At 40.7% G+C, this 23862-nt stretch overlaps 2 protein-coding genes and 1 long non-coding RNA gene across 14 annotated transcripts in view; 2 read left to right on the forward strand and 1 right to left on the reverse strand.

Moving 5' to 3' along the window:
- The first annotated feature begins 11 nt into the window (after nt 1–11).
- On the forward strand, nt 12–9907 carry DTD2 (D-aminoacyl-tRNA deacylase 2). Its single transcript, XM_075754036.1, has 3 exons — nt 12–362; nt 6940–7009; nt 9200–9907. Exons 1-3 carry the CDS (start codon nt 255–257, stop codon nt 9523–9525), a joined length of 504 nt encoding a protein of 167 aa, XP_075610151.1. The 5' UTR covers nt 12–254; the 3' UTR covers nt 9526–9907.
- On the reverse strand, nt 9774–18675 carry LOC142602030 (uncharacterized). Its single transcript, XR_012835658.1, has 3 exons — nt 17584–18675; nt 16547–16593; nt 9774–14468 (listed from the first exon to the last, which is right to left on the reverse strand). It is a non-coding gene; the product is annotated as an uncharacterized LOC142602030 (long non-coding RNA).
- Nucleotides 18676–18920: 245 nt separating this feature from the next.
- The window catches only part of HEATR5A (HEAT repeat containing 5A), a 67605-nt gene continuing 62663 nt past the window's right edge, over nt 18921–23862 (forward strand). For 6 of the 12 annotated variants that reach the window (XM_075754020.1, XM_075754021.1, XM_075754017.1 and 3 more), the window contains exon 1: nt 18923–19102. The gene's annotated coding sequence lies outside the window, so the exon portion shown is untranslated. Of the gene's footprint in view, nt 19103–23862 lie in introns of all 12 variants that reach the window. The other 6 variants (XM_075754026.1, XM_075754022.1, XM_075754025.1 and 3 more) reach the window with 3 other exon arrangements.

Genomic DNA, 23862 nt, shown 5'->3' on the forward strand with positions numbered 1-23862 from the left:
GTGCTCGATGCTCCCCCGCAGGATGGCGGCGCCAGCGCCCCGGCTCCTACCCCTGTCGCCGCTTCCAGCCGCCTGCGATCGCGGCCTGTGACCCAGGGGCTCCTGGAGACGGAGGCTGCTTCTGTGCCGGGGTACCTAGCCCCACCGGGCACCGGTGCGAGCAGCCTGCCGTGGCGGAAAGGCGTTCCCCCGCGGCAGCCAGCGAGCTGCCCAAGCACGGCGCACGCCCGCCCTCAGGCCGTGCGGGGCCCGCTATGGCGGCGACGGGACCGGCGCTGGCTCGGGCCCTGCTGCAGCAGTGCGTGTCCGCCCGGCTGCAGGTGAAGCCGCCCGAGCGCGGCGCGGAGGCCGAGTGGGTGGAGGTAACGTCTGCCGCGGGTCGCCTCCTCCTCGGTGTAGCCCCTCTTCCCTCAGCCGGGCAGGAGGTAGCGGCTCCGGGGCCGCTCCGGGGTGGGCGGCAGGGAGGGAGCGCTCGGGCTCAGGCGTCCCTTAGAGAGAGTACTCCTGGTGGTAGCAACAGGAGCTAAACTGCCGTCCTTTCCCTACGCGTGGTCAGATCAGCAATGCCTGCAGCAATGCCCGTGGAGCCTCAGCAGACCCCAGTTTGAGTTGCTATCTACGCTTGCCTTCCAAACTCGCACTCGGTCTCCGCTTAGGTTTGCTCTTCAGGGAGCTGGCTGCGTGGGAAGCAACCCCCGGGTGGCGGGCCGGCCTCGCTGGCAGCCGAGCCCCTATCCAGCCGCTCCTCTGCCCCGGCCAGGAGGGGGAAGAGGAACAACAGCAGTTAAGAAAACTTAGTGGGTCAGAGTCAAGTCAGGGAAAACACTTACCAGTTCTCGTCACAGGCAAAACAGAATCGGTGTGGGGAACTTAAGTTAATTTGTTGCCAGTTAACACAAATATTTAATTAGTGATTTCGGTATTGGGAGGAAGAAAAAAACCAAACAAATGCCCCCAAATATTTGTAAGTTTGAGGAAAACACCCTTCCTCCTTTTCCAGGTAAGCTTCACTTCAGACACTTCTCCTGCCCCCTTCCCAGTTTCCGCTCCAGAGCCCCCTCCTTTCCCCATCCCCACCACAGGTCACACGCAGCCCCTCAGCAAGGCAACGGGCAGCACAGGAGGCTGGGGCCGGTGCGTGGAGGTTTCCCTCTGCTGCTCTTTCTCACCCTCCTTGTGCTCCAGCACGGGTACCCCACAGGCTGCAGTGCCTTCAGGAGCATAGCTGCTCTACCACAGAGCACCTCCTTTCCCACTAGTTTTCTTGTTTCCTCCTTGGTATTATTTGCCCTTTCTTAAATACTTTTTCATAGAGATGCTACAAACTTGGCTGATGGGCTCAGCTGTGTACCTCATTAGTTGTGTGACAGTGAACACTTGGAGAAGAAAGGCCAGGTAGAGCAATGGGACGGTGGCAGCAGTAGTTCTGGTTTGGTTTTTTTTCTCCAGATCACTAACCAAAAATGAAAGGTAGGATATAGAGCACCACATGGCTTGACAGAAACACTGTAATTTCCCCCTTTTCCTCCCATAGTCTTCTCTGGGGAGAGGTAGATAGGTCTGCAGACTCTTTGGGCTATATGCTGTGCATACAGCCACGTAGGCTGCCCTTTGGGATGTACTGTCCTGCAGCAGTTGTCACTGTTTGTGAACTACCTACACTAGGATAACTCATCTGTACAGGTGTCAAATATTTAGCCCTTGGGTTTTTTGGTTTTGTGTTTTGTCTTTCTTAAAGACTACTACTTGCATAACTTTTTAAAAGTAAAAATTATAGTGTGTTTAAAGGGCTTATGAGTTCATTCAACAAATCTGAAGAGAGTTGTTTTTAAAAAAAGCCTGCCCCTAGGTGTTTTCCACTGTTTGACTTTCACATTGTTCTTAAAACGTTTCTCTCCTTGTTCAGAAGAGGCAGGTGGATCCGTAAGACCTAGTTTCTGCAGCATGGTCTGGGAAACCAGAACGTTTTGTTCAAAGGAAAAACACGTCATCTCACAGATACTGTGTTTGGCTGAAGTGCATCAGTGTGTGTTGCGTTATTAGCCTCTCAGTGTAAGGTTAGTTATAGTGAAAGTTGCTCAACACAGCATAAATTAACTTTGGGAGAAATATCTTATTTCTAGCTTGCTAATCTCAGACATGATTGTAGATCTAGTAAATAAAAGCTGAAATGTCATTTTGCTGGCTGTGTTTTAAACTATCTAAAAAGAAGGTGTTATGGTCTAGAGATACCATGGGTAACTCTGTTGCAAGGAAGTTATGCTGCTTATATCTCTTATTTGAAGTTTTAAACGGCTTAACCAAAATCACTGAGAAAGTAATAGATTGCACTAAAGGAATCTGCAAGAGATTTGGGCAGTTTCAGCAGCAGATGTTTTTCAGACATGAACCTTACTAATGTTTGTCATAGGTACTTAGGAATCTTTCCTGGATACCTGAGTCTTTTTAGGAGAAATCTGTTGTAACAAGAGCTAGTCACTGTGCAGCAAAAACCTATGGGAAATTCATAGTTTCTTCAGTAAGACTACTTTAGAGGTCATTGGAAGGATTCTTTGCTGCTGGCATTTTCTGGTGGGGTAATGTTACTTCCTATATATTTGTGTCAATGCAAAAATAAAAAATATAGACCTCACAAACTATTATTTACATAAACCAATGTGTTCCTGGTGATCTGTAACAACTTAAAAGTAGGTCCTCACCTTGAGAAATTTCTAGCGTACTATAAATAGCACATTATGTAGGTGGCTTTGAATAGCTTCTCAGCTTTAAAAGACCCCTGTAGGTACTTAAGGAACTTTAGAGCGGATGTTCTTTATTTGGAAAGAGGTTAGGAGTGTACTTTTTATCTATACATGAATCACTGCTCCTCATTGTGTTTTCATAATTGAATTTTTCTGGCCTGTTGAGGATTACTGGGGATGGGATGTCTTGTCTATGGAGAAATATTGGTTAAATAGCATCCATAATGTGTTTATGTATAGAGTAAAATACTTAAGAGGAAAAAAGGAATTCTCCTTTTAAATGCAGGGGAGAAATAAGGTGAGATTTGGTGTATTTCACAACTATGGGAGAAAAGAAACATAAAAATGAATATTCAGCTAAAAAGTATAAGTGCTCATACATTATGCAATGAAAACTGTCTCTCCCTTATCTTATTTCCCTTGATTTGTCTTCTGGTTAAGAGAGCAAAAAGAGGTGCAAAGTACCAGGCACAGACTTGTTCTGTGAGCTGTGGTAGATGATGTAATCTCTCTTTGCTGCAGCTGAATGTATGAAATTTGAAGAAATCTTCTCACAGGGTAGCAAATCTGAACTTGAAACAGAAATGTCAAAGAATAATTCATATAAACTAGTTTCACAAACTGTCTTTCTAAGGATTGCAAAATATCTCCATTCTCATTATCAGATGCATTACATTTTCCTGAAAAAAAAAAAAAGGTAGAAAAAGGTAGAGTTGAGATAACATTTTGCAGAATGTATTTGGGTTTTGCTAATGAAATCCTGAAAAATTCAGATGAATGTATTTAGTGAGGAGGGTGAGTGAAGGTTTAGTTATTTGTTTTTCCTGCAAAAGAGCTAGAAAGAAGTATTTGGAGGCAGCATTGCTAAGGCTGGCTGTATGGCCTTAGGGGCTGAGTACTTGGGTTGGGTTGCCAGAACCAGGACAGTACTTCAACCCTTTGTGATGCAGGTTGCCTGCTCTGATGATTACTTAGGACAGTTGTATAATAAATGCCAGTGTAGCAAAGTAACATGCTTTGCTGGTTTATTTATGTAGGCATTTTACTGAAAACAGCAAATCCAAATAGAGCACAGTTTCCCTGCCCAACTGCCTGCCTGTCACTTCGTAAGTTCCTTGCAGTGGCTGTTTGCGCATCAGCATGTTGAATTTGTAGCCTTCTTATGTGTGTTATTTTGCTTGACTTTTCCTGCATTAAATATAGCTCTGAAGGCAGTCAACTAGACTTTGATAGGTTACAGAGGACCTTCAGCAATGACAATGTTTTTGCTTTGGTTCAAAAGGTTTACACGTTCCCGTTCCTTACACTGGCAACAAGCACAAGTCTTAGGACATCTGAAACACTGATCTAAAATCAGAGGAATGGCATGCATTATTATTAGGTTAGGTCTTGAGATTGCATTCAGTTTTACATCTTGTCGTGGTTTAACCCGGCAGGCAGCTAAAACAACCACACAGCTGTTCACTCACTCCCCCCTCCTCAGTGGGATGGAGGAGAGAATCAAAAACAAAACAAAACAAAAGGTGAAACTTGTGGGTTGAGATAAAGACAGTTTAATAGGACAGAAAAGGAAGATGATGATGATAATGATAATAATAAATATACAGACCAAGTGATGCACAGCACAATTGCTCACCACCCGAAGCCAATACTTAGCTAGTTCCCAAGCCGAACCGCCTGCCAGCCCACCCCCCAGTTATATATGGAGCATGACGTCATATGGTGTGGAATATCCTTTTGGCCAGTTCGGGTCAGCTGCCCTGGCTGTGTCCCCTCCCAGCTGCTTGGGCGCCCCACACCTTCTCGTTGGCAGGGCAGTATGAGAAGCTGAGGAGTCCTTGACTGCTTGGCAACAACTAAAATATTAGTGTGTTATCAACATTATTCTCATCCTAAATCCAAAACACAGCACTACACCAGCACTAGAAAGAAAATGAACTCTATTTCAGCTGAAACCAGGACACATCTTCTATTCAATTAAGAAAATTAAAGAACAAAAAAGTACGACATAATGAGGTTGAAACATGGATGCATGTTTTGAAAATAGTGTTCAACCACTGTTTTCAGTCATAGTTGAAACCACAAGTTTCAACTTACAAATAGTTGAAGAGTTTTCAACCATAACATGGTTGAAAAGTGTTCTAGAAGATCATAAACTTGCAATATAAATAGAAGCATCCTCTAGCAGCTTTAACTTGCCTCTGATTTTTTTTTTCATTTAACCTCCTATCCCTCTAATTTCCCTCAATATATATGTCTCATGATAAAAAGTATATTCAAAAATAGGCATCAAATCATGAGAAAGGCTGGAAAAATAATGAATGTTTTTACTTAATCTTTAGCTGTCTGGCCTTAGTACTTGCAGATGTTACTTTATTTACCTTTTCATCTTTAAACAAGCTGTTTGCAGAATATTGTTACTTCTGTATGTGAGACCGTGCAAAAAATACTGTCACAAGTCTCAGAATTACCATGATCATTTGTGATGTGTGCTCTGTAGTGGAGTCACTTATTTCTAGTGCAGTGGTCAGATGTATATAGTGTGAATGTGTTTGGCCTATTTTATCACAGGCATTTTTATGAGTAGGTATGTGTGCATTGTTATTCTCTATTAATATCCTGATGCTGGTCTGTTTCTGGAACGAATATTTAGCTAAACACGTGAGGATATCTAAATTTTGGCAGCCTGTATTTCTCTCCCTTATTCAAACAGATGGTTAGAAATTTCATTTGAGGTTCAGGCCATCAAATTTCTTACAGTGTTTATGAAATATGGCAGTCATTTGGGATCCTGTATAATATTCTGCAGTGGTCAAAATGAGTTTTGAAAGGAACCATTTAGAGTTTTTGAAAGATCTCAGCATGTGATGTTTTGGCTACAAAAAGCATTCTCTTTTTCCAGAAGTTAGTCACTAGAAAAATAGTTGAGAAGGCATGGCTCTCCTCAGTCACTGCCTTGAGCATTTTGTTTAATTCCTGCAATAACAAAGGGATAAAACCTCATGTGTATAGCTAAGTTTTCCTCACCAAAAACCTTTATCTTTTAAAGAAAAGGGGGACGGGGGGAAAAGATATCTTTAAGAAACTATTCACATTTCTTATCCTTTTGCTTTGATAATGTCAATATTAATGACTCCTTCCTGCCCCAATCTAGTCAGCATCTCTTAGGTGGTATTTCATAAGCTGACATTTATTTTTCTTCTAACAAAAACATAAGGATACTTATTCTTGACAAAGCAGTGGTGAGGGTTTTTTTTAGATACTGTTTGCCTGTGGATACTGTATGCCTTTCGTTTTTTCCTGAAGAAGTTAAACCACTCGGGTATACTTGTGCATGAGACAAAATTGCTGTTGGCTGCAGTTTGTCTTAATAAAGCACAGGCTGTTGCACATGCATTCCTTGTGAACTAACCAAGAGAGCGGAAAAGCTACACAAGAATTGCCTTGTGCTTTCTCCTCAGTACGGACCTAATTCTTCCCTCAAATAGATAGTTCATACAAGCAGTCTCTCTGAATGCTAAAGAAGTGGCATATCCTTTATTCTATACAAGTCAGGGGAAAGGTCCCATTTCACCAAAAATTTTTCACTCAAACTGAAAAATCATATTTTGAAAAACTTCATAATATTCTGAACAACTTCATAGTTGTTGGTCATCATATTTAAATCAGTCATCATATTTAAATCTTTAATTAACAGACTCTGTGTTTTTTGAGAATTATCCTGTACTGGATTACTTTTAACATCAAAATATAATTCAGTTCACTGACAATTCCCGTGGTGTTTGTAATGATTCATGATTGGAAATAAACTCGAAATTCACACTGAAAATTATTTTATCTGTGTCTTTGATAGGAAACAAAGCTTAAATTATTTCCTATGCTGGATTTAACTATACTAATGCATTTTGTCACCTCGTCTATGTTAATATTGTACATTCCAACTAAATTTGGCCTCACATAGAGCTAATAAATTGGCTTAATTTTTATGTAAAGCATTGTGCAGATAATCAGTATATATCTCATAAGCTTCCACAGCGTGGTGTGTAAACTTGATGTCTGAAGCTATACTAAATAAATAAAACTACTCTCTGAAGCTTTTTTGGTTTGTAGTTTTATCTTTTTTTATACTAGTTTTAATGATAAATGTGCATGGTGGACAATGAGAAACATTGACATAATTTTCTGTAATCTTTTGTAGATCCAGAGAGGGCTTGTTATCTACATATGCTTCTTCAAAGGTGCTGATGAGGATCTCATTCCAAAAATTGGTATGATATAAGCCTTATAAATTCTTGTATTGTTTGAAAAAGAAGAAAAGCAGTATGGACAGAGAAGGTAGTAACCATTTGGACAAGAAGAAGTCAAAAAGCCATCAGATAGCATCATTCTAAATCAGTCACTTGGCTGAAAGAAGAGCTTGGTCAGTCTTGTTTCTTCTGACAGTTGTCCATACCTCTCACCCTTCCCGTCTGCTCATGATCAACCTGTTAGAAAATCAGTTCCCATCATGATAACATTCCAGCGAACACAGAAAGTGCTGCACCTGCTGTTTGATCTATTCCATCTATCAGGCAACAGGTTCAGTCCAGGACAGAACTGAATTTAGAGAAAACTGTTTTCCAATAATTCATGGCTTGATTTGAGAAGTATTTTAACACTGATCTCACTGTATGTGCAGGATATTTAAAATTATAGCCAGTAGAGGGAGTTGGGTGGATAACTGAAGAGTGTCCTTCCCATCTCATTTCAGAGGTATTATACACACTGTTAGCATTTCAGGTGCAGTTTTCAGTTTCAGAGGTGGTAACAGCAATATCTGCAGTTATTTTCCTCTTCTCCACATGCACTTTACCATTTACATCAAAACAGAGAAGATGCTGTGGATAAGGTCAAATGGCAGTAATTTTTGTCTTCACCCACTGTTGTTTTGGCTTGAGGTTTTTTGTTTAGGTTGTTTTTTTTTTTTTTTTTTGGTTTTTACTTTTATTTCATTTCTCCCACGTCCTTTCCTCCATCAGTAGCAGTGGATCACCTGGGAAATTCCACGATGCCAGGTATTCCAGATAAAAGTGCCCCTTTTCTTTTCTGTGGCTGGCTGATAGTAGTGGTTTTGTAGAAGGTTGTATAACAACAGTCTGTTTCAGGCTACTTGCTGAGACCAGCAGAAGGACCTGGCAGTGCACGAGCACAAGTGCTATTGAAAATGCTGAGAGCAGCTCCTGGGGGATTCTCTCTTGGTCTTGGAGGGCACAGTCTTTCTGTGATGCTAAATTAAGTTGAAATCTTTGGGTGTATTTAAAGCTGTGATGCCAAAATTGAGTTTGTGCTTGTGAGAGTTTCATGAGAGTGTTACTTGAGAATAATGACCTTTTCAGCTGTGTGGCAGCTGAAACAAGCCAGAAAAAGAAAGTTCTGTTTCCTATTAGGAGATTCATCTATGATCCTTAAGTGTCTTTCTTACAGAACATTACCCAAAAAACCAACAACAAACCCACAAAACATGAAAACGAGTAGCAAGAATTACTGGTTAGGATCCAAAAAGAAGTTTACTAAGACAATCAGACTTCGTTGTTTGGGGTTTTTTTCCCTCTAAAAAAGAAAAATAATTTTAGACAATCTTCACCAAATGAATTTTGAAACTGTTTAAATGAGTGGGTTTGGTTTCTGAGTCACAACTCAGCTCTTTTTGCTTTGAACAACATTAAACTTTTATGGCTTTGGAGGCATGACTAGTAGCCTCACAGCATGTACAGAGTTGGAGGAAGTTTTGGGGGCATTATATGTTTTGTAACAGAAACGTTGAAAAATATGCTAGTAAATGCATCAATTTTATTTGCAAGTTTATGGCTTATGGGCCAAATTGCATCTCTGACCTTCCTGCCCATTTCCTCTCTCAAAAGACAAGCTGGCACCTGGACATGTCAGAGCGGAGCGCTGAAGGGCACTCAGTCTACTCGAGACCCAACTGCTGAGCTGTGGCTTCAGCACAGATCGGTGCTGGGTCCTGCTGCGAACTGCTGCAACCAGAATGAAAGGACAGTCAGGGCAGAAACACCTCCAAAGTGCACTGAAGATGGTGTTATCACCTACAATGTGTACTGTTGTGCTAATGTTGCCTATTTGAGTATCAGGCAATTAAGTTAGGGTCACTAATTGGATCTTGGGTTCCTTTGAGGGTGTCCAACTAGGATCAACTTTAGGATTTCAGGCAGCCAACCACTTCCCCAATAAAACCTCTTTAGACGTATTATATTAATATAAATATCTTCACAATACTCAGACATCTTAGTTGGTTAATAGTATTTATTGACTGTCCATGTTTCATTTCATTAATAAGTAGTGTCTTATAATTGAATAGTTTGCCACACATCACAGTATTTGTTGAATGTTTTTTATGATGTTATATTAGGTCCTATTTACTGTAGTTACACCAACTCTTATTTTATTTTTATTTGCAGTCAATATGCTGTTGAATGTTAAACTAAGTGAAAATGGAAGCGGCGAGTACGTTTCTGTTCTTGATTTACCAGGCGATGTGCTAATCATACCACAAGCTACCCTAGGCGGTAAACTGAAGGGAAGAAAGATGCAGTACCATGCAAACATTGAAAAAGAAAAAGGGCTGGAACTTTATTCTCAGTTTGTGACTTTGTGTGAAAAAGAACTTGCTGCCAACACCAAATGCATGGAAGCAGGTGCTCTTGTCAAGCACGGCACATACGGAAACAGGCAGGTGTTAAAACTGGATACAAATGGACCTTACGCTCATCTGATTGAATTTTGAACAAAATAAATAATGTCCTGGATACAAGCTTGCAACTGTTGTCCTTTTTTCATTTCTAAGCATTAATGTACTTAAATGGTTTGGGAGGTAGAGCATAAGACAGACTTTCATTCATCCATACTGGTGTTCCCAATCCCATTAAATAGAAGGATGCCTGAGACTGCTTTGCAATAATGAGCATGTGTTTTATGTTCATACTCATCTCAGGTGTGCTCAAAATAGTTGTTAAGATTCATCCAATGAAGATGTATAATTTGGAAGCCTTTATTAACAAAAATGGGGTAATACATATGTTTCTTAATAAAAAATGACAAAAATATTACATGTATTAGCTATTGTAAAATACGCTTGAGGAAGTAAAGTTTATAAATTTTAAAAAAAAGCATGCTGTAGATGTACTTACTTGTTCCCAGATTTCCTGAGTCAAACCATTTTTGTCTTTCTGCTTTCTATCTATAAAATAGCAATGCTTTCTAGCTAACAGATGTATTGAAAGCACAAATTTAGAGAATGTTTAGCCTCTTAGAGAGTAGGCACTAAATAAGAAAGTCCATCCCCCTCACCCAGAGTGTGTAGGGGTGGGACACTTCAGGTAGTACTAGGACTGAGCATGGACTACACAGGGAAGAAAAAGTGAGGTGCATCTAGAAACTGAAGTCAAGGCAGTTCCACTGAATTGCTTTCTTGAAGTTTGCACTCTGAATGTCCTCTGATGTGCTTTGATGGCTGCTTGCTATAGCTTGCTCTGCGTCCTTGTTACCTTGGTCTTCTTGTCTACTCAGTTCTTTCATAACAGAGCCTTGGGAAAAGGCACTGAAATATTCAAATGAAAACAAAATAAAAATGGTACAATGTATACTGCCATCTCCTTGTTCCCTCTGCCCCTAGTACTCCCTTCCAGCTTTTTGTCTGTTGAATCTGCCAGGCAGACACTAGTTTATATTTATTTTACATACAGTGTTGGTCCATTGGGGGCCCCATTCCCAGCTGACCCCCTATGCAGTACTGTAATAAACATTATTAACAGATGGTGTTAAGAAGATATAATGAGAAATTCTGTCTTGTAAGGCAGTAAGAACAGAACAGCTACATTAAAATGTGGCAAATTCAAAACTGATTCAAGTGCATTCCTCCTGTGAGTCAAGTTTCTCTTTTACTGCAACATCATGGTTTTTGAAGTCAGTAATTTAGAAGAGTTCAAAGTGAAATTAGACAATTACATGGTTTGCAGTAATTATCCAGAATTCTCATTTAAATAATAAATTCTTGTAAAAGATGTGAAACCTCATGGTTAGCGAGCATGCCAGCTTGTGCAATCTTAAATTGTGGGTCAGTAGTTACAAATATACTGTCCTTTGTTTAAAAAAAAAAAACCAACCCATAACTGAATGTGTAATCTGCAGGCTCAAACTACACTATGAGAATCACATTTTTTGAACAGATACAAAGCTCATATGTTTTGATAAGAGAGCAATGAGATTTTTCAGAGTAACATAATGTATGGTTAATAATTATGAAATACCTAAGGACGTTGAGTTCCTGGCAATTGTCACTCTCACAATTGAAAAACTATTCACACAAATGGCCTGGAAATATTAGCAAGGTCCCAAATGACATATTTATTCATTAATAATTAACAGTTATGATAGACACAATTTGAGTCATATTCTAAGTTCTTACTAGGGACATTTAAATAAGATTGTCCTGATGTGAATAACTAATACAAATTCATTATGATCTGTGTGCTTGAAAAAAACTTTTTTTATTCCTCTTTCTGTTGGAGGCCACATCCTTAAAAGTGCTGAGTGATACCACTGTTCACTGACCTTACAGGAATTGCAGGCATGCGGTATATCTCAAGAATTGATCCTTGGAGGTATAATACAAAGTCTGCAGGTTTAAATTTTTTCTTTTTTTTTTTTTTTTTTTTTCCTGGCTCCAGAAAGATCTTTGGCAGCCTGACAGTTCACATATGCTATATTTCAAGAACTCTGCAAGTTCTAAGAAGGATGAGCTTGAAAATGTTTAGTGAAAAACAGACTTCAGACCAAACTCCATCTTGTACTGATCTGTCGTATAAAACACATACAAACTCAGTGGTTCTTGGGACAAGACAGAACTCTGGGGTTTCTGTAAAAAGGTGGCATCTTTGCGTATTATCTGCCCATTTCTGATCTATTTGTGTATCCATCTTGGGATACTGATTTCGGCTGTCTTCTGCTCCAATGATTGGCAGCTTGTTGAACGCTGTGCCCTTTGTACTGCTTTATTTGTATCTACTATTGATCCACAATCCATTTACTGAAAGAAGCCATTTCTGAATAACATGATGGGCCATACTGATGCAAAAATTGATTAAAATTCTTTTTTCAAAGCCAAATGCTTGTTGCTTTCTGCCATGAATATATACTTTAAACAGATGACCTGACACTGCTTTAAATAGTTTATATTCTATGACTAGACAAATCAAATAATTATCCTGTTCTATACTTAGAGAATACCTATTGGAAGGTGCTTAATATTCCCCGCTTCCTTGAAATAAACTATAAAATCAAGAGTCATCATTATGCTATTTTAGCATGGCCTCCGATTCAACTGTCACACGGTAATTCTTCCACTGGCTTTTTGCGACCTTGTTTGCAGCGTACACACCCAGCGTGTCAAAGCCGAGTGTGCACGGACTATGAACTGCGCTCATAAAACTAATGAGTTCAGGTGCAATAGCTTGTTTTCTTGTCAGCAGTATTCCTGCTTCCTTCCCATGCCCTCTGCTGCTACATGCAGCATGCAACATGCAAATATCAATCCAGAACTGCAAGGTAATAAACAGCATGTAGCCCAGTAATACTAGTAACGATGCTGCAACGATATTGCCATTGCTAGTAACAGTCCACAGGCTTTGTCCTGAGTTTGCAAGACCTCAGGGTGGAGGCTTATCACATGTGTTTTATCTGAACTTTCCCTGATCTTCTTGGACCTTTGGTTTTACTTGATTTAGCTGTAACAATTTTTTCTAATGACAAGGGTCTATGGCTAATTTGTTTTACTTTTGCTTTGTATGGTGTAACCACAGTTTTTATATAGATATTAATAATAAGTAGTTATCCTGTGTAGAACGATGTATTTATGACTCTTACATAATGTTCCAGTGTAGAGAAATGAAGGCCTGTTTGAACAGCAGCAGCCTTGAGAACTGAAGACGCCAGCTGCCGTGTAGAGGAGTAGAGGCATGGGGCAATAAGAGGTGGGGCACAGGCTGGCACTGGGGACCCCAAGGCTATGAACAACTTGCCAATGGTCAGTTAAAGATGTGCAGACCTGGAGCTGGACAAAACTAGGTTTGGAGGTAAAAAGGAGAAGAAAGAACAAGCATCATCGGAGATAGATAAATAAAATACAAAATATATAGTTGCAGACCCGTGAAGAAAAGGCAAAGTGTAAAACTTTAATAGAAAACATGTAAAAATAGCCCCAGGTGAGAGCTATTTCCAAAAGAGGGGGAAAAAGGAGAGAAAGAAGAAACCACAAACACCAATGTCATATTCCTATAGGCACAGGGCTCTGGATGCTGATGACCCACCATTCTCTCTTCACCAGATGAAAGCCATCAGTCTTAGGAGCTAGAGGGAGGTGAAAGGGTAAGCATGACACCAGGAGAAGGGGCAGGTAGTGAGTGCATAACAATTTTAACTCTACTGTTATTATTGAGACTTTCTATACAATTTCTTTCCTTTCTTTTCTGCAATAATTAGATCTGGACTAATAATATTTCTTTGATTAGACTGCTAAGGTTGCAGTTATACTAAGAATAAATTTTGTGTGACTTTACAGATAGGGTGGGTTTCTTTTTGCCCGTACCAAGATTTTGCACATAGCAGGTCCTGCAGACCATTGCTTCCCCATGTTGAAATGGTACCTGCTTGATGGGCTGCTGGATATTAGCCAGCCTTCCTGTTGTTTTTCATCAGGTCCTTTAGTGCAGCTGTGATTCCTGATCTCATTTACCACAAAAGCTGCATGAAAGTTTATTTCTTCATTGTGACTCAATGCAACCACTGATCTTTAGCCCTTCCTTGAGAACAAGCTCAGATCTATCAGTCTGAGGCATCTACTTGGATTTAAAAGTATGGTCTGGTGAACCTCAATCTCACCTCTGATATAAAACCAGCTTCTTTGGGGAAGGAGGTATGAATCTTTTAAGCTTTCATTATTTCTGCTTTTAGTCTCTAACATTCTCCTCTTTGCTATATGGTCTCCTTCAAACACATTACATCTCTCTTCTGAAGCTGGGGTGGCAGCATGCCAGAAGGCTAGAGCAGGCTCCAGAAATCCACAGGCATTACCTGAGGTCTGCCACCAAACCCCTCTGTGACTGGCTTCATTTCTTAACTTCTTTGGGTCTCAATTCTCATATAATAAATGGGTATTGAGTTTTTTCAGTGTGTCACTACTTAAGTCTGTACATTGAACAAAACAATGACTACTGCTATGTTTAGTGCATCACACAGCACAGCGAGGCTGGACTCTCCATGAGATACACCAGCTTCTTCATATTAGAAATCAGGGTCGCAATTGCTGGATGAGAACAGAAATCAGAGGTGCCTCCTTAATCTCTTTCTTGGGAAAACTGCACCCAAAATTTAAGACTCTTTCTTAAGAATTTACTGAATTTGGTATCTCCTATTGCTTCTTATTTTCCTGAGGTTCCTTGAAAACAACTCAAAATTTGGGAATCTCTACAAGACTCTGATACCAGAAATGCTGTGCAACTACAGTTGAAAAGTAAATGGTATATGTGGACAAGAAAAAGAAACAGCAGTTAGAATAGCCTGAATAGTATGAATGCATTGCACATTTTCTATTTAAACCAATGCTGTCCGCTAGTTCAATTACTGCCAGTGTGTGGCTTTGGGCAAAGCAATTTTCTGCTCCACTTTTTCCATCTGTGAAACAAAAAAAAAAAGAGTGAAATCAGGAGGAAAAGACGTTTTTAAACCACTGCTTTTTTCCTCTTTTACTAAAGGCAAAATCACCTCTGTTCCTCTTTTTGCGTCAGAAGGCAGTATGCTCTCACCTCTCTTCACCTTTGTTGGAGCTACAGTTTACCTTTCTCTACCTCTTACCTTAGCTTCTGCCTCACAAATGTGACTTGAGCTAATGTCTACAGAGGACTTTGAGTACCTCATTGAATGGCGTGGTATCACTACAATAACACCCCATACTATTTCTAAAATAGGAATGACCCAAACAGCATGGAAAAGTAAATTAATTATATTCCTGTTGCACTGTTCTAGTTCATATATCTTGTTATCATGAATTTGAGATTGCTTTCTGTTCACTGTAATTGTATTTGCCTATGTAAGTGCCACAATATATGCCCTGTTACGTCAGTATGTATTAAAAATGTGCAAGTAAGGAGCTTAAGGCTATTTAGATGTACTCCATTAGAAAAGAGATTGCAATGCAGGTTTTGGATTAACAGTGAAAGCAAAAGGTTATTGGGAGGCCTTAATATTCAGCTGGCAATCCATTTCTAGATCTCATTAATGTGCAGCTAATTCTTGTCAGAATACTTTATCCAGGATTCTTCAGGTATTTAATTTAAAAATTTACAAAAGTATATTATTCATATTTACCAGTGAAGATTGATCATTTATTCACATGTTCAACTATTTGAGATGTATGTGTCATGATTGTGATAGGACTTGTTTCCCTTTCTTATTTCCCACTTCCATTTTGGTAGCTGTATCTAATATTATCTAGGCATGCATAATACTTTTATTTACATTTTAGGATTAAAAATAACAGCAGGACTGTGTAATTGCTTGGCAGGAATTCAGCCCTTGTATTTTGTGATAGTACAAAAAGCAACTGTGTTGGGAATAAAAAGAAGTCTAGGAGTATTTAAGCATGAAATAAAACCATAGATTATTTTTGATGTGTAAAAAAGAAAGATTCATAACCAAGGCTTTGCAAAAGCTCAGACAGACCAAGCTATTGGATTCTACATCCCTCCAGAGGGCAGCTACTCCAGAGATCCAAGTGTTTCACTTTGCGGATCAGAATACATCGTTACTGTCTCAACCCAGGGAGCGCAAGTGGACAGCCACGGATGCTAAGGGCTACAGGGGTGCTAGAAACCAGGATGTTAGAATGTTTACAGGAAGATTAATAACCTTATTCAGGTTAAGGCCAAGTGTAAGTTGCCCGTTGCTGGTGGCATAACTTTGCAGAATCAGATTTTAACAGGCTGACTCTGTACTTAAATGGGTATATTGACTGTATAATTGCAAAAATAAAAGAAAAATAAATGTTTAATCTTACAATTAATCTAAAGACATTCCTTCTTACTGATTTTAAAATATAATATAATTGGGTTTTGCTTGCTATGTAATTATTTGGTGATGTTTCATCTACTTTAAATCAGGCCCCTAGTCCAGGGATTGTTACTCATGCATAGGCAGTCCCACTGAATTCAAAGGAATACATTCTTTTCTCTTCCTCTAGAGTCACTGAGGAATATACAGCTGTAAGAAAGAAAATATTTAGCTCAGAGGCATATGGGACTGTACAGATATTCTACTATGACTGGAATTTGTATGACAGAACTGATTCATGCTCTAAATCAGTCAACCCACTTTACCAAAATAGACTAACTAATGAGAAGACTAATCAGTAGGTTTGTGCATTGCAATTATTTGCCAATTGCTTATTTTATTAAGTAATTTGCTATTGAAGTTCAGTCAGGACTAATGGAGAAAGGGGAAATTGAATTAATACATGGTGAATACATTTAATTGTCCTATTTTTGTCTAGTTTAGAACAGAAGACTATAAAGTTGCATGACAGTATTTTTCATATCAGATTGGAAAGGGGAAAGATAAATATGGCATGCATTACCGTTGAAGTAGATGCTAATTTGAATCAGTGCATGGTTAACACTCTGTTGACCAATTTAGGGGAAAAAAATCATATTAAAGAATCAAGGTTAGCTATAAATCCAATAAATATAGATTCTTACCCTCACGGAAGCACTGCTGGCACAAAGCAACCCTAAAGCCAATATACCTGGAGATGCAAGGAGCATCCTGCATCAGAATCCCTCGTTATTCCAACTGATTTGCATGAGTTGAGCATTAACACAGCGTTACTTAGAGCTGATATCATGTACATTGAGGGCTGGGAGAGATCATTCCTGGGAAGAACTGAGCAAGACTATATTTCTTACTGATGATGTTTTGTCTCGCCCTGTGGTCATGCAGCATTCAGTGTTATGAGATACTAATCTTGAGTGGGTTTCTGCCTTTTATCACAACAGAGTGAATAGTAGGTATAATAACAATAACAGCAGCAATAATCTTCTGAAAATTATTCTAGATTTTGTTTTGTTTATTTATTTCTGAGCTAAACATAAGCAATCCTTCACAAATATTACCCAGTTTTCCTGTTACCTCAGGACTGTGAGATAGAGCAGCCTTTGTTTTTCTGGAGTTCATTACGGAAAACGTCATAGCACGAACCGTCTTTGAATATAAACTGTTCAGTTGACCTTTCTCACAAGTTGAATGGCAGACTGCTTTACATTGAGCAGCAGTAACTCATTTTCTGATCAAAATGAGGTTAACTGAGCAAATAACTCTTTCCTGTGAGGTGTACGTTATTTTCGATACCAGGGGTTAACACCTTTACACCACTAGGAGTTTGTAGAGTTGATTTCTGTGAAATACACTACAAAAATAGTTTCCTGCTTCAGGTATGAGGCATTTATGTATTCTTCATTACCACATCCATTGGAAGAATTTTTTTGTAAAAGGTCATTGCATCAATGCTCGTGTTTCTTTATCACAGGCGATTTAGTAAAAATGAAACCAGTGTCCATATACGGTAATGCAGCCTGGTGCTCTTGGCATCTATAGCAAAATGTAATCAGGCAGTTCTGTGTGTGCACTCTTTGAAATATCCCTCAGTGGTATCCTCTACTGAGTGAATACAGATGTTCACAGAGGATCACCCTGTATGTACATTTTACATCCTGAACCCATTTGAAGATGTACTTACAAGCTTATGTAAGGGCTAGACGTGATTTCGGCTCCTCCGCTTATGCATCCCAGGCATTATTTCCCCTCTACAATGGTTTGCACCACTTCAAAGAAGATAGCCCCAGAGAACCTCGTTTGTGGAAAGGAATCTTAGTTTTCCGTTTGAAGGTTTAACCAGTGTTACCCTGTGGGAATAAGAAGACAAAAGATCATCTTTAAGATTTGCTGTCTAGTCAAAACCAGTCTTTAATTCCAGAAGGCATTATTTCTTCATCAACTTTGTAGCTGCAGCTAAGGTAGCAGAATTAAAACAGAACATCTCAAAGCCACCAAACTAACTTGTTGCCAGCAGAAACCAGACCTGATGTCTGTCTTCCAGTTTGCTCTGCTAGGGAGTTGGTAGGATGCAAAAACAATCCAGACACAGCTGGGCATTAGCTACAAAACTACAATAAGATTATTGTTTGTTTATTTTTAAACTAAAAAATTGTTGAGACATATATTTTCCCCTTATTAAGACAGAACTTAAACACTAATGACAGAATTCAGAAAGGAAAATCCCCCAATAGAAATTTTCTCATGACCAGTGAATTTGCTTATGAAAATTTCCAAGAGCGGAAGTCATTCCTGACAACGCAGCAACCTCTTCCAGTTGGAGCACCTCTGCAGTAGAAAAAAAAAAACAAACCCTGGTGAAAATCCTGGAGGAGCCCATGTCTGATGACCTTATCAGTAAGACACAGAATGACTCAGTGACTTGGGATCCCATCTTGATTTGGGTTCAAAGCTCACACTGGTGAAACCCAAGTGTAACAACTTTTGCAAATGTTGAGTTTGACAAACGGTTAAGTATATAGGATGTTTCTGTTGCTGTACTGGTGTAGTGCCAGGGGCCTTCTCCAGAAAGTACAGATGGGTGCCTGTGGGGTGGGGTGAGTATCAGAAGTCACGACAGACTCTGATCAGCACCAGGTACAAATCTCAACTCTGCCAACTCAGCTACCTTAAAAAACCACTGCTATCTTTAAAAAAATAAAATCGCCAAGAAGGTTTTTTTTTATTGCCGTTTTCGGTGGCAGACCGCTAGCTCCCGGCTGCGCCTCCCTCATGCTCCCGCCACGGCGGCTGCAGACCCACGGAGCGACTCCCGGGGTCCGTCCCCTCCGACACCCGGACACCTCGCCGCGGCGTTGCGGCTCCTGTCCGCCGCCGCTGCTCCGGCACTCCGCGCTTCCCCGGGCCGCGCCCCCCCTCTTGAGCGCCGAGGCCTGTGCCGGCCACCGCGGGCGCTCGATGGCTCCGGGCCCGATTGCACAGCCCTGAGCAACGGCGGCGCCCTCCTCCCTCCCCGCCCTCCTCCGCCGGCGGGCGGTAGCGGCGGCTGCCCGGGCGCAGGCCCCCGCCGCCCCCCCCCGCGCCGGAGGAAGGCGGACGGGCGGACGGCCAGACGGAGCTGAGCCCCGCAGCGCCGCCGCCGCCCCATAGAGCGGCGCGGGAGCCTTGCGGCGGGCCGAGCCGAGTTGTGTTGCGCCGGCCAGGTACCGCAGGCGGGCGGGGAGGGCCGGAGGGCGCCGGTCCTGCATCGCCAGCCGCCGGGGCAGGCGGGGAGCGGCCGTCCCAGAGGGCGAGGGAAGAGGCGCGGGGAGCCTCGGCAGCTGCCTGGGCGAGGGCGCGAAGGCCCGGAGGGGGGCCCGGAGCTGCCGGGGAGGGATGACCCTAAACCAGCGGGGGTGCTAGCCCACCCGCCGGCTGCAGGGGATGCCCCAGCTCAGCGCGGGCTGAGGAGTTGTGTGAAGGCGGGCAGAAGGACCGAGAGGAGCCGGGGAGCTCGCTGAGGGGCTGGGGCTGCTCAGGGCCTGCTCCTGAAAAGTGCTCCATCACCCCCGGAGCCGGGTGGGTGGGTGAGTGAGGCAGAGAGGCCGGATTTAAAGCCGGCGGCCGGGCGGCCCCCGGGCTCCCTCAGCAGAGCCCGTCCCGTCCCCCGGCGTTGCGGGGCAGGTCTCCCTCCCGTGAGGGGAGCGGAGAAAGGTCTTGTCGGCGAGGTGAGCCGGCCACATGCCGCCTGGATGTCACGGGGGGGAGGAGAGCGGCTGTGCCCCGGGTTTGGGGTAAGCAGGAATGAGGTGCGGGGTGGGCGATGGTCAGTGTTTGCCTGGTACGGGTCGATACAGATCTCAATACTGCAGGGACGGATTTGGCATTCACTTGCAGTGAGTGTGCATGCTTTTAGGGGCTACTTTTATATTTGTTTGTTTTAATAACTGTTTTTAATTAGTAATATTTTGGGGGAAGGGTAGCTGTATTGGAAACTCTAGTATGCAGAAGTTGTTGTAGGCTTTTGCAGTTTGAATTCCTGGCTGTCCAGTTATGACAATGAGCATATACATTACCATGTAACTGGTAAAAACTTCGCACAGGCATGTAAACCCTGTAAAGTTGCATTAGTGTTGACATTTTGGAATAAAGGAAAGAGTAACAGACATCGTAAGTTTAGTTAAAATAAGAGTAAAGGTTATTGAGATGTAGGTGGAAGAGTGATAAGAGAGGAGGAAGGCAGATAAAGTTAAGAGGAATTAAGCTTTGTGCTTCTATAAATGAAATTTGATATTTTTGGAAGTTTGGATTCATTATTTGTAATGTTTCTTTAAGTTTCAGTTTTGATTTAATAAGATTAATTGCTTATAGTTGTGACCATGAGTTGTACTAAACTTTTATTTTAGTCTCATATGTCAGAAATATTTTCCCTGTCTTCAGAAATAGTCAAGCTATATTGTATGTTTTGGTGTTTTGCTACATGATACATAATATTTTCAACTCGTGTATGAAATAACAATTGAGACCCAGAAGATAGATTACTTCTGGTTGTGTGCTGAATGAAGTTTGGGTTTCTTTTCCTTTTCCTGATGGTTTGACACAATGAGGAGGTGGGGGGAGGGAGGAAGCCAGTTTAATATTACACTGAGTCTAGCAATATATTGAAAACTTGTGCTTGATTCTTGAACAGAGGATTGTTTTTATTGTCAGTAAAATGTCCAAATTACTGGCTAGTTCATGACGTTGTATCTCAATATGTCAAAAACTTTGTTAGTCAATGCAGGATGATCTTCTATTTTAAAATTTAGAACATCCTAATGAGGCAGGAGGTTAGAAACACCTTCTCACTAAAACATTTTCAGATTGTGGGATGTTTGTTCCATTCAGTTGTTAGCCTTGCAATTTTTACTGTTTTAAGGAAGCAGAAGCTTAAAAAAAGACATGAAATATGTCTACATCTACGTTGCAAACAAACAAAAAATAATGAAATCTCCATACAGTTAAAATTTTTTGAGCTATCTAGAGAATCAGCCCTCATGGTAGGGTATGTCAGTGATTTATGCCTGGATGGTGGCCTCTGATCTACCAAACAAGCCTTCTGCAGAGCCTGCACCTGTGAGGGCTTCTGCTGCTAAATTTCTGTGTTGATGTATTTCAGTGCAGTTGAGGTTTAGTCAGAGTAATAGTTAAGCTAGTACAATGATAGCCATAATGATTTTCAGGAAAAATAAGTATACTTTTCCAGGATTTCAGGGTATATTCAGCAAAAAATTCCTTTGGTTTAATTTAATGCTAAGCTAGACTGGATTCAGCATTCACCTTAATGGAAATTGGTAACTAAAATCAACTCGCACTTTGTATCACCTACTATAAATCAATTTAACATCTTAATAAATAAGTTAATTCCACGCAACTCCTATCATTGTGACCAAAAAACCATGTCAGTATACTCAGTTTGGTGTATTTTGCCTATATTAGCTAAACAATATAATCTACAATGTTGTCAGGAATAAAGCCATGTTCAGATATATATTGAAATTATTTTTAGGATTTAGGTGGATGTTTATACTTCTGTGATTTTTGTGCCCTTGCCTTGCTATCACACCAGCTTTCAAACCTGCAAAGAAGTAAATCCAAAGCATTCTGTGCATTTTTATTCAGATTGAAGTTAGTTATTGCCTTTTGAAGTTTAGTTAGTCAAAGTTGGTTGGGTTTTTTTTTTTGGGGGGGGGGGGGGGGAATCTTTTAAACTCACTTTGTCAGAATCAGAGTTCCAAATATGATACTGTTTTTTCTAACTATTGGAAGCATTGGTTAATTATTTATATGCAGTTTGCCAGTTGCCTGTAAATAATGTTCTGAGGTCCCTGTAATGGAGCCAAGTTTATCTTTTGACTTAAAATTTTCGGAAATGAACCTAATACTGAAGAGTTGTGGGTGCTAGGGGGGAACAGAGCATGCCGGTAGAGCCCACTGTGGAGCTCAGGAAATGGCTGGTTTATATTTCTCAATAACTGAATGTAGTTGTTTCTTGGTTTCCTGGAGTAGTAGTTCTCATGTGGAGATGAAGATTAAAGTGATGATAAGAAACATGAAAGCAAAGTATATGTACTTTTTAACATGATGAATGCATGTCTTCCAAAATCTGAGTTTTTAAAAATGTTTTGAATGCTTTGCATTGCTAAAACAGCTATTGCGTTTCCAGGCACCTTTTTTCCAGGGTATTTTTTGTCTATTTATGTCAAGCTTTGTCCTCAAAACTTCACAGAAATCATTTGGCATTCCTAGAAGACATTGTCTTGTCATTTCCTTCACACTTCAGCAAATGTATATTGTGTTGTAGTTCTTATCAATGTCACTGTTATGTATGAGGGTTGTGGGTGGTCACATTCTTTGTGTGAATATTTTTAAAACCAGCAAGCTCAGAACAAGGATTCTGATGGACTTCACTTAGATGTTTGTTGCCTTTAAGTTTAGTTGCTTTTTCAGATACAGGGTGATTCTTCGGAAACTTGGAAATCAATAACATTTGATAAGGATTTTGCTAGGAAAACCAGTCATTGGGAACTGTTCCTGTGGGAGTAAGCAAGTACTTTGTCTGAGCATCATTGTCCACAAAACATCAAAATACAGCCCTTTTGTTTTGCAATACCAATGAAGGTAGCTGAGAAACCAACAAGAATTCTGTTTGGGCTGCGTGACACTTGTTCTTTAGCACAGCATGAAATGCTATGTGAGCATAGCAAGACCTACATGGGAGGTGCAATATACGAAGATGCACTTGGATTACATCTTTAACAAGTACCTGCGTAAATGCTACCAGATTTGCGGTGGTAGAATAGATGCATAGTTTTCCTGAGGCAAATTGCTTTCATCCAACACTGTTAAGCAGAGAGCCTGAAAGAAAGGGGTCTTCTTGTCTTCTTTCAACATCTATGATTTCAGAATCATGTTTCTAAGCTGGATAATTGCATACAAAATGTAACGTAAGTGGAAGTTGTCCCCATCTGAAATCTTGACTAGTAATTAGAGGAAGGGGATGGTTGTGTAATAATCTGCTATATTTTGTTGCTCAGTCAAATGGATTCTTTGTTGCTTTCTGCTATTTGGGATAAGCATGTGATGGAAGTGCATATGTATTTTTATTTTAAAAGGAAGATAGCTTGATTTGTGAGTGGAATTGAATCCCTTCATAACACAGAATATGCAATAAAACATGAGTACTCAACTGTGAGATTTACTGCGGTTTTCACAATCTAGTGCACTTAAAATCTGATGTTAAGAGTTACAGTTCTGCTTGATTTCAAATCTTGGACCTTCTCTTCCATGGCCTGGCCTTTCTCCAGGTGCTCTGGGTTGTGGTCTTATGATGACTTTCTCTTGTGACCTGTTGCTGCAAACTGCTGTCAAACATCTTCTCCGTGCTTGGCTTCAAATTTCCCCACTGCTGAGCAATATAACATAACACAGCAAAATACCTGCCATTTTTATGGCAGTATATTAATTTTGGATGAAAAGCAATCAAATCTATTTGATGCCAAGGAGCAATTTGGTCCAAATTGATGAGACCAACCACTAATAAATTTAAGCGTGTGTGTATGCATCGAAAGACTGGGTTCTGGTTTCATAACCTCTTCGTACTCCTCATCAAGGGTTTAATCAATTCAACATACCAATGCTACTGCTAAGGAAACAGTCAGTCTTCAGGGGAGTTAACTTTCTCTTTCTTTCTCTTCTTTTTTTTTCCTTTTTTTTTCCTCCTTGCCTTGGTGCTGTAATACCCTAAATTTTCTTATATGTTTTCTTTGAAACTACATGGAAGAAAGCAATGAAAAGGCACATAAAAATCTCAGCCTTTTTCAGTTGAATGAGAGGCCAGGAGCGATTAGCACTGCCGAACGTAAAATGTCTACAGAGGAGTCAATGTTGTGTCTGGACCAGCACTTAACCTGCCATTGCTTCGCGTGGCTCTGCAGAGTGAAAA

Source organism: Balearica regulorum, chromosome 5 (assembly GCF_011004875.1).
Source record: "Balearica regulorum gibbericeps isolate bBalReg1 chromosome 5, bBalReg1.pri, whole genome shotgun sequence".
NCBI lineage: Eukaryota > Metazoa > Chordata > Aves > Gruiformes > Gruidae > Balearica > Balearica regulorum.

Excerpts from the sequence above, each read along its gene's own strand:
- DTD2 (XM_075754036.1), top strand. The coding sequence starts at position 255 with ATGGCGGCGACGGGACCGGCGCTGGCTCGGGCCCTGCTGCAGCAGTGC. Across the intron at positions 363-6,939 it reads CGGAGGCCGAGTGGGTGGAG|ATCCAGAGAGGGCTTGTTAT; the intron begins GTAACGTCTGCC and ends AATCTTTTGTAG. Across the intron at positions 7,010-9,199 it reads GGATCTCATTCCAAAAATTG|TCAATATGCTGTTGAATGTT; the intron begins GTATGATATAAG and ends TTTTATTTGCAG.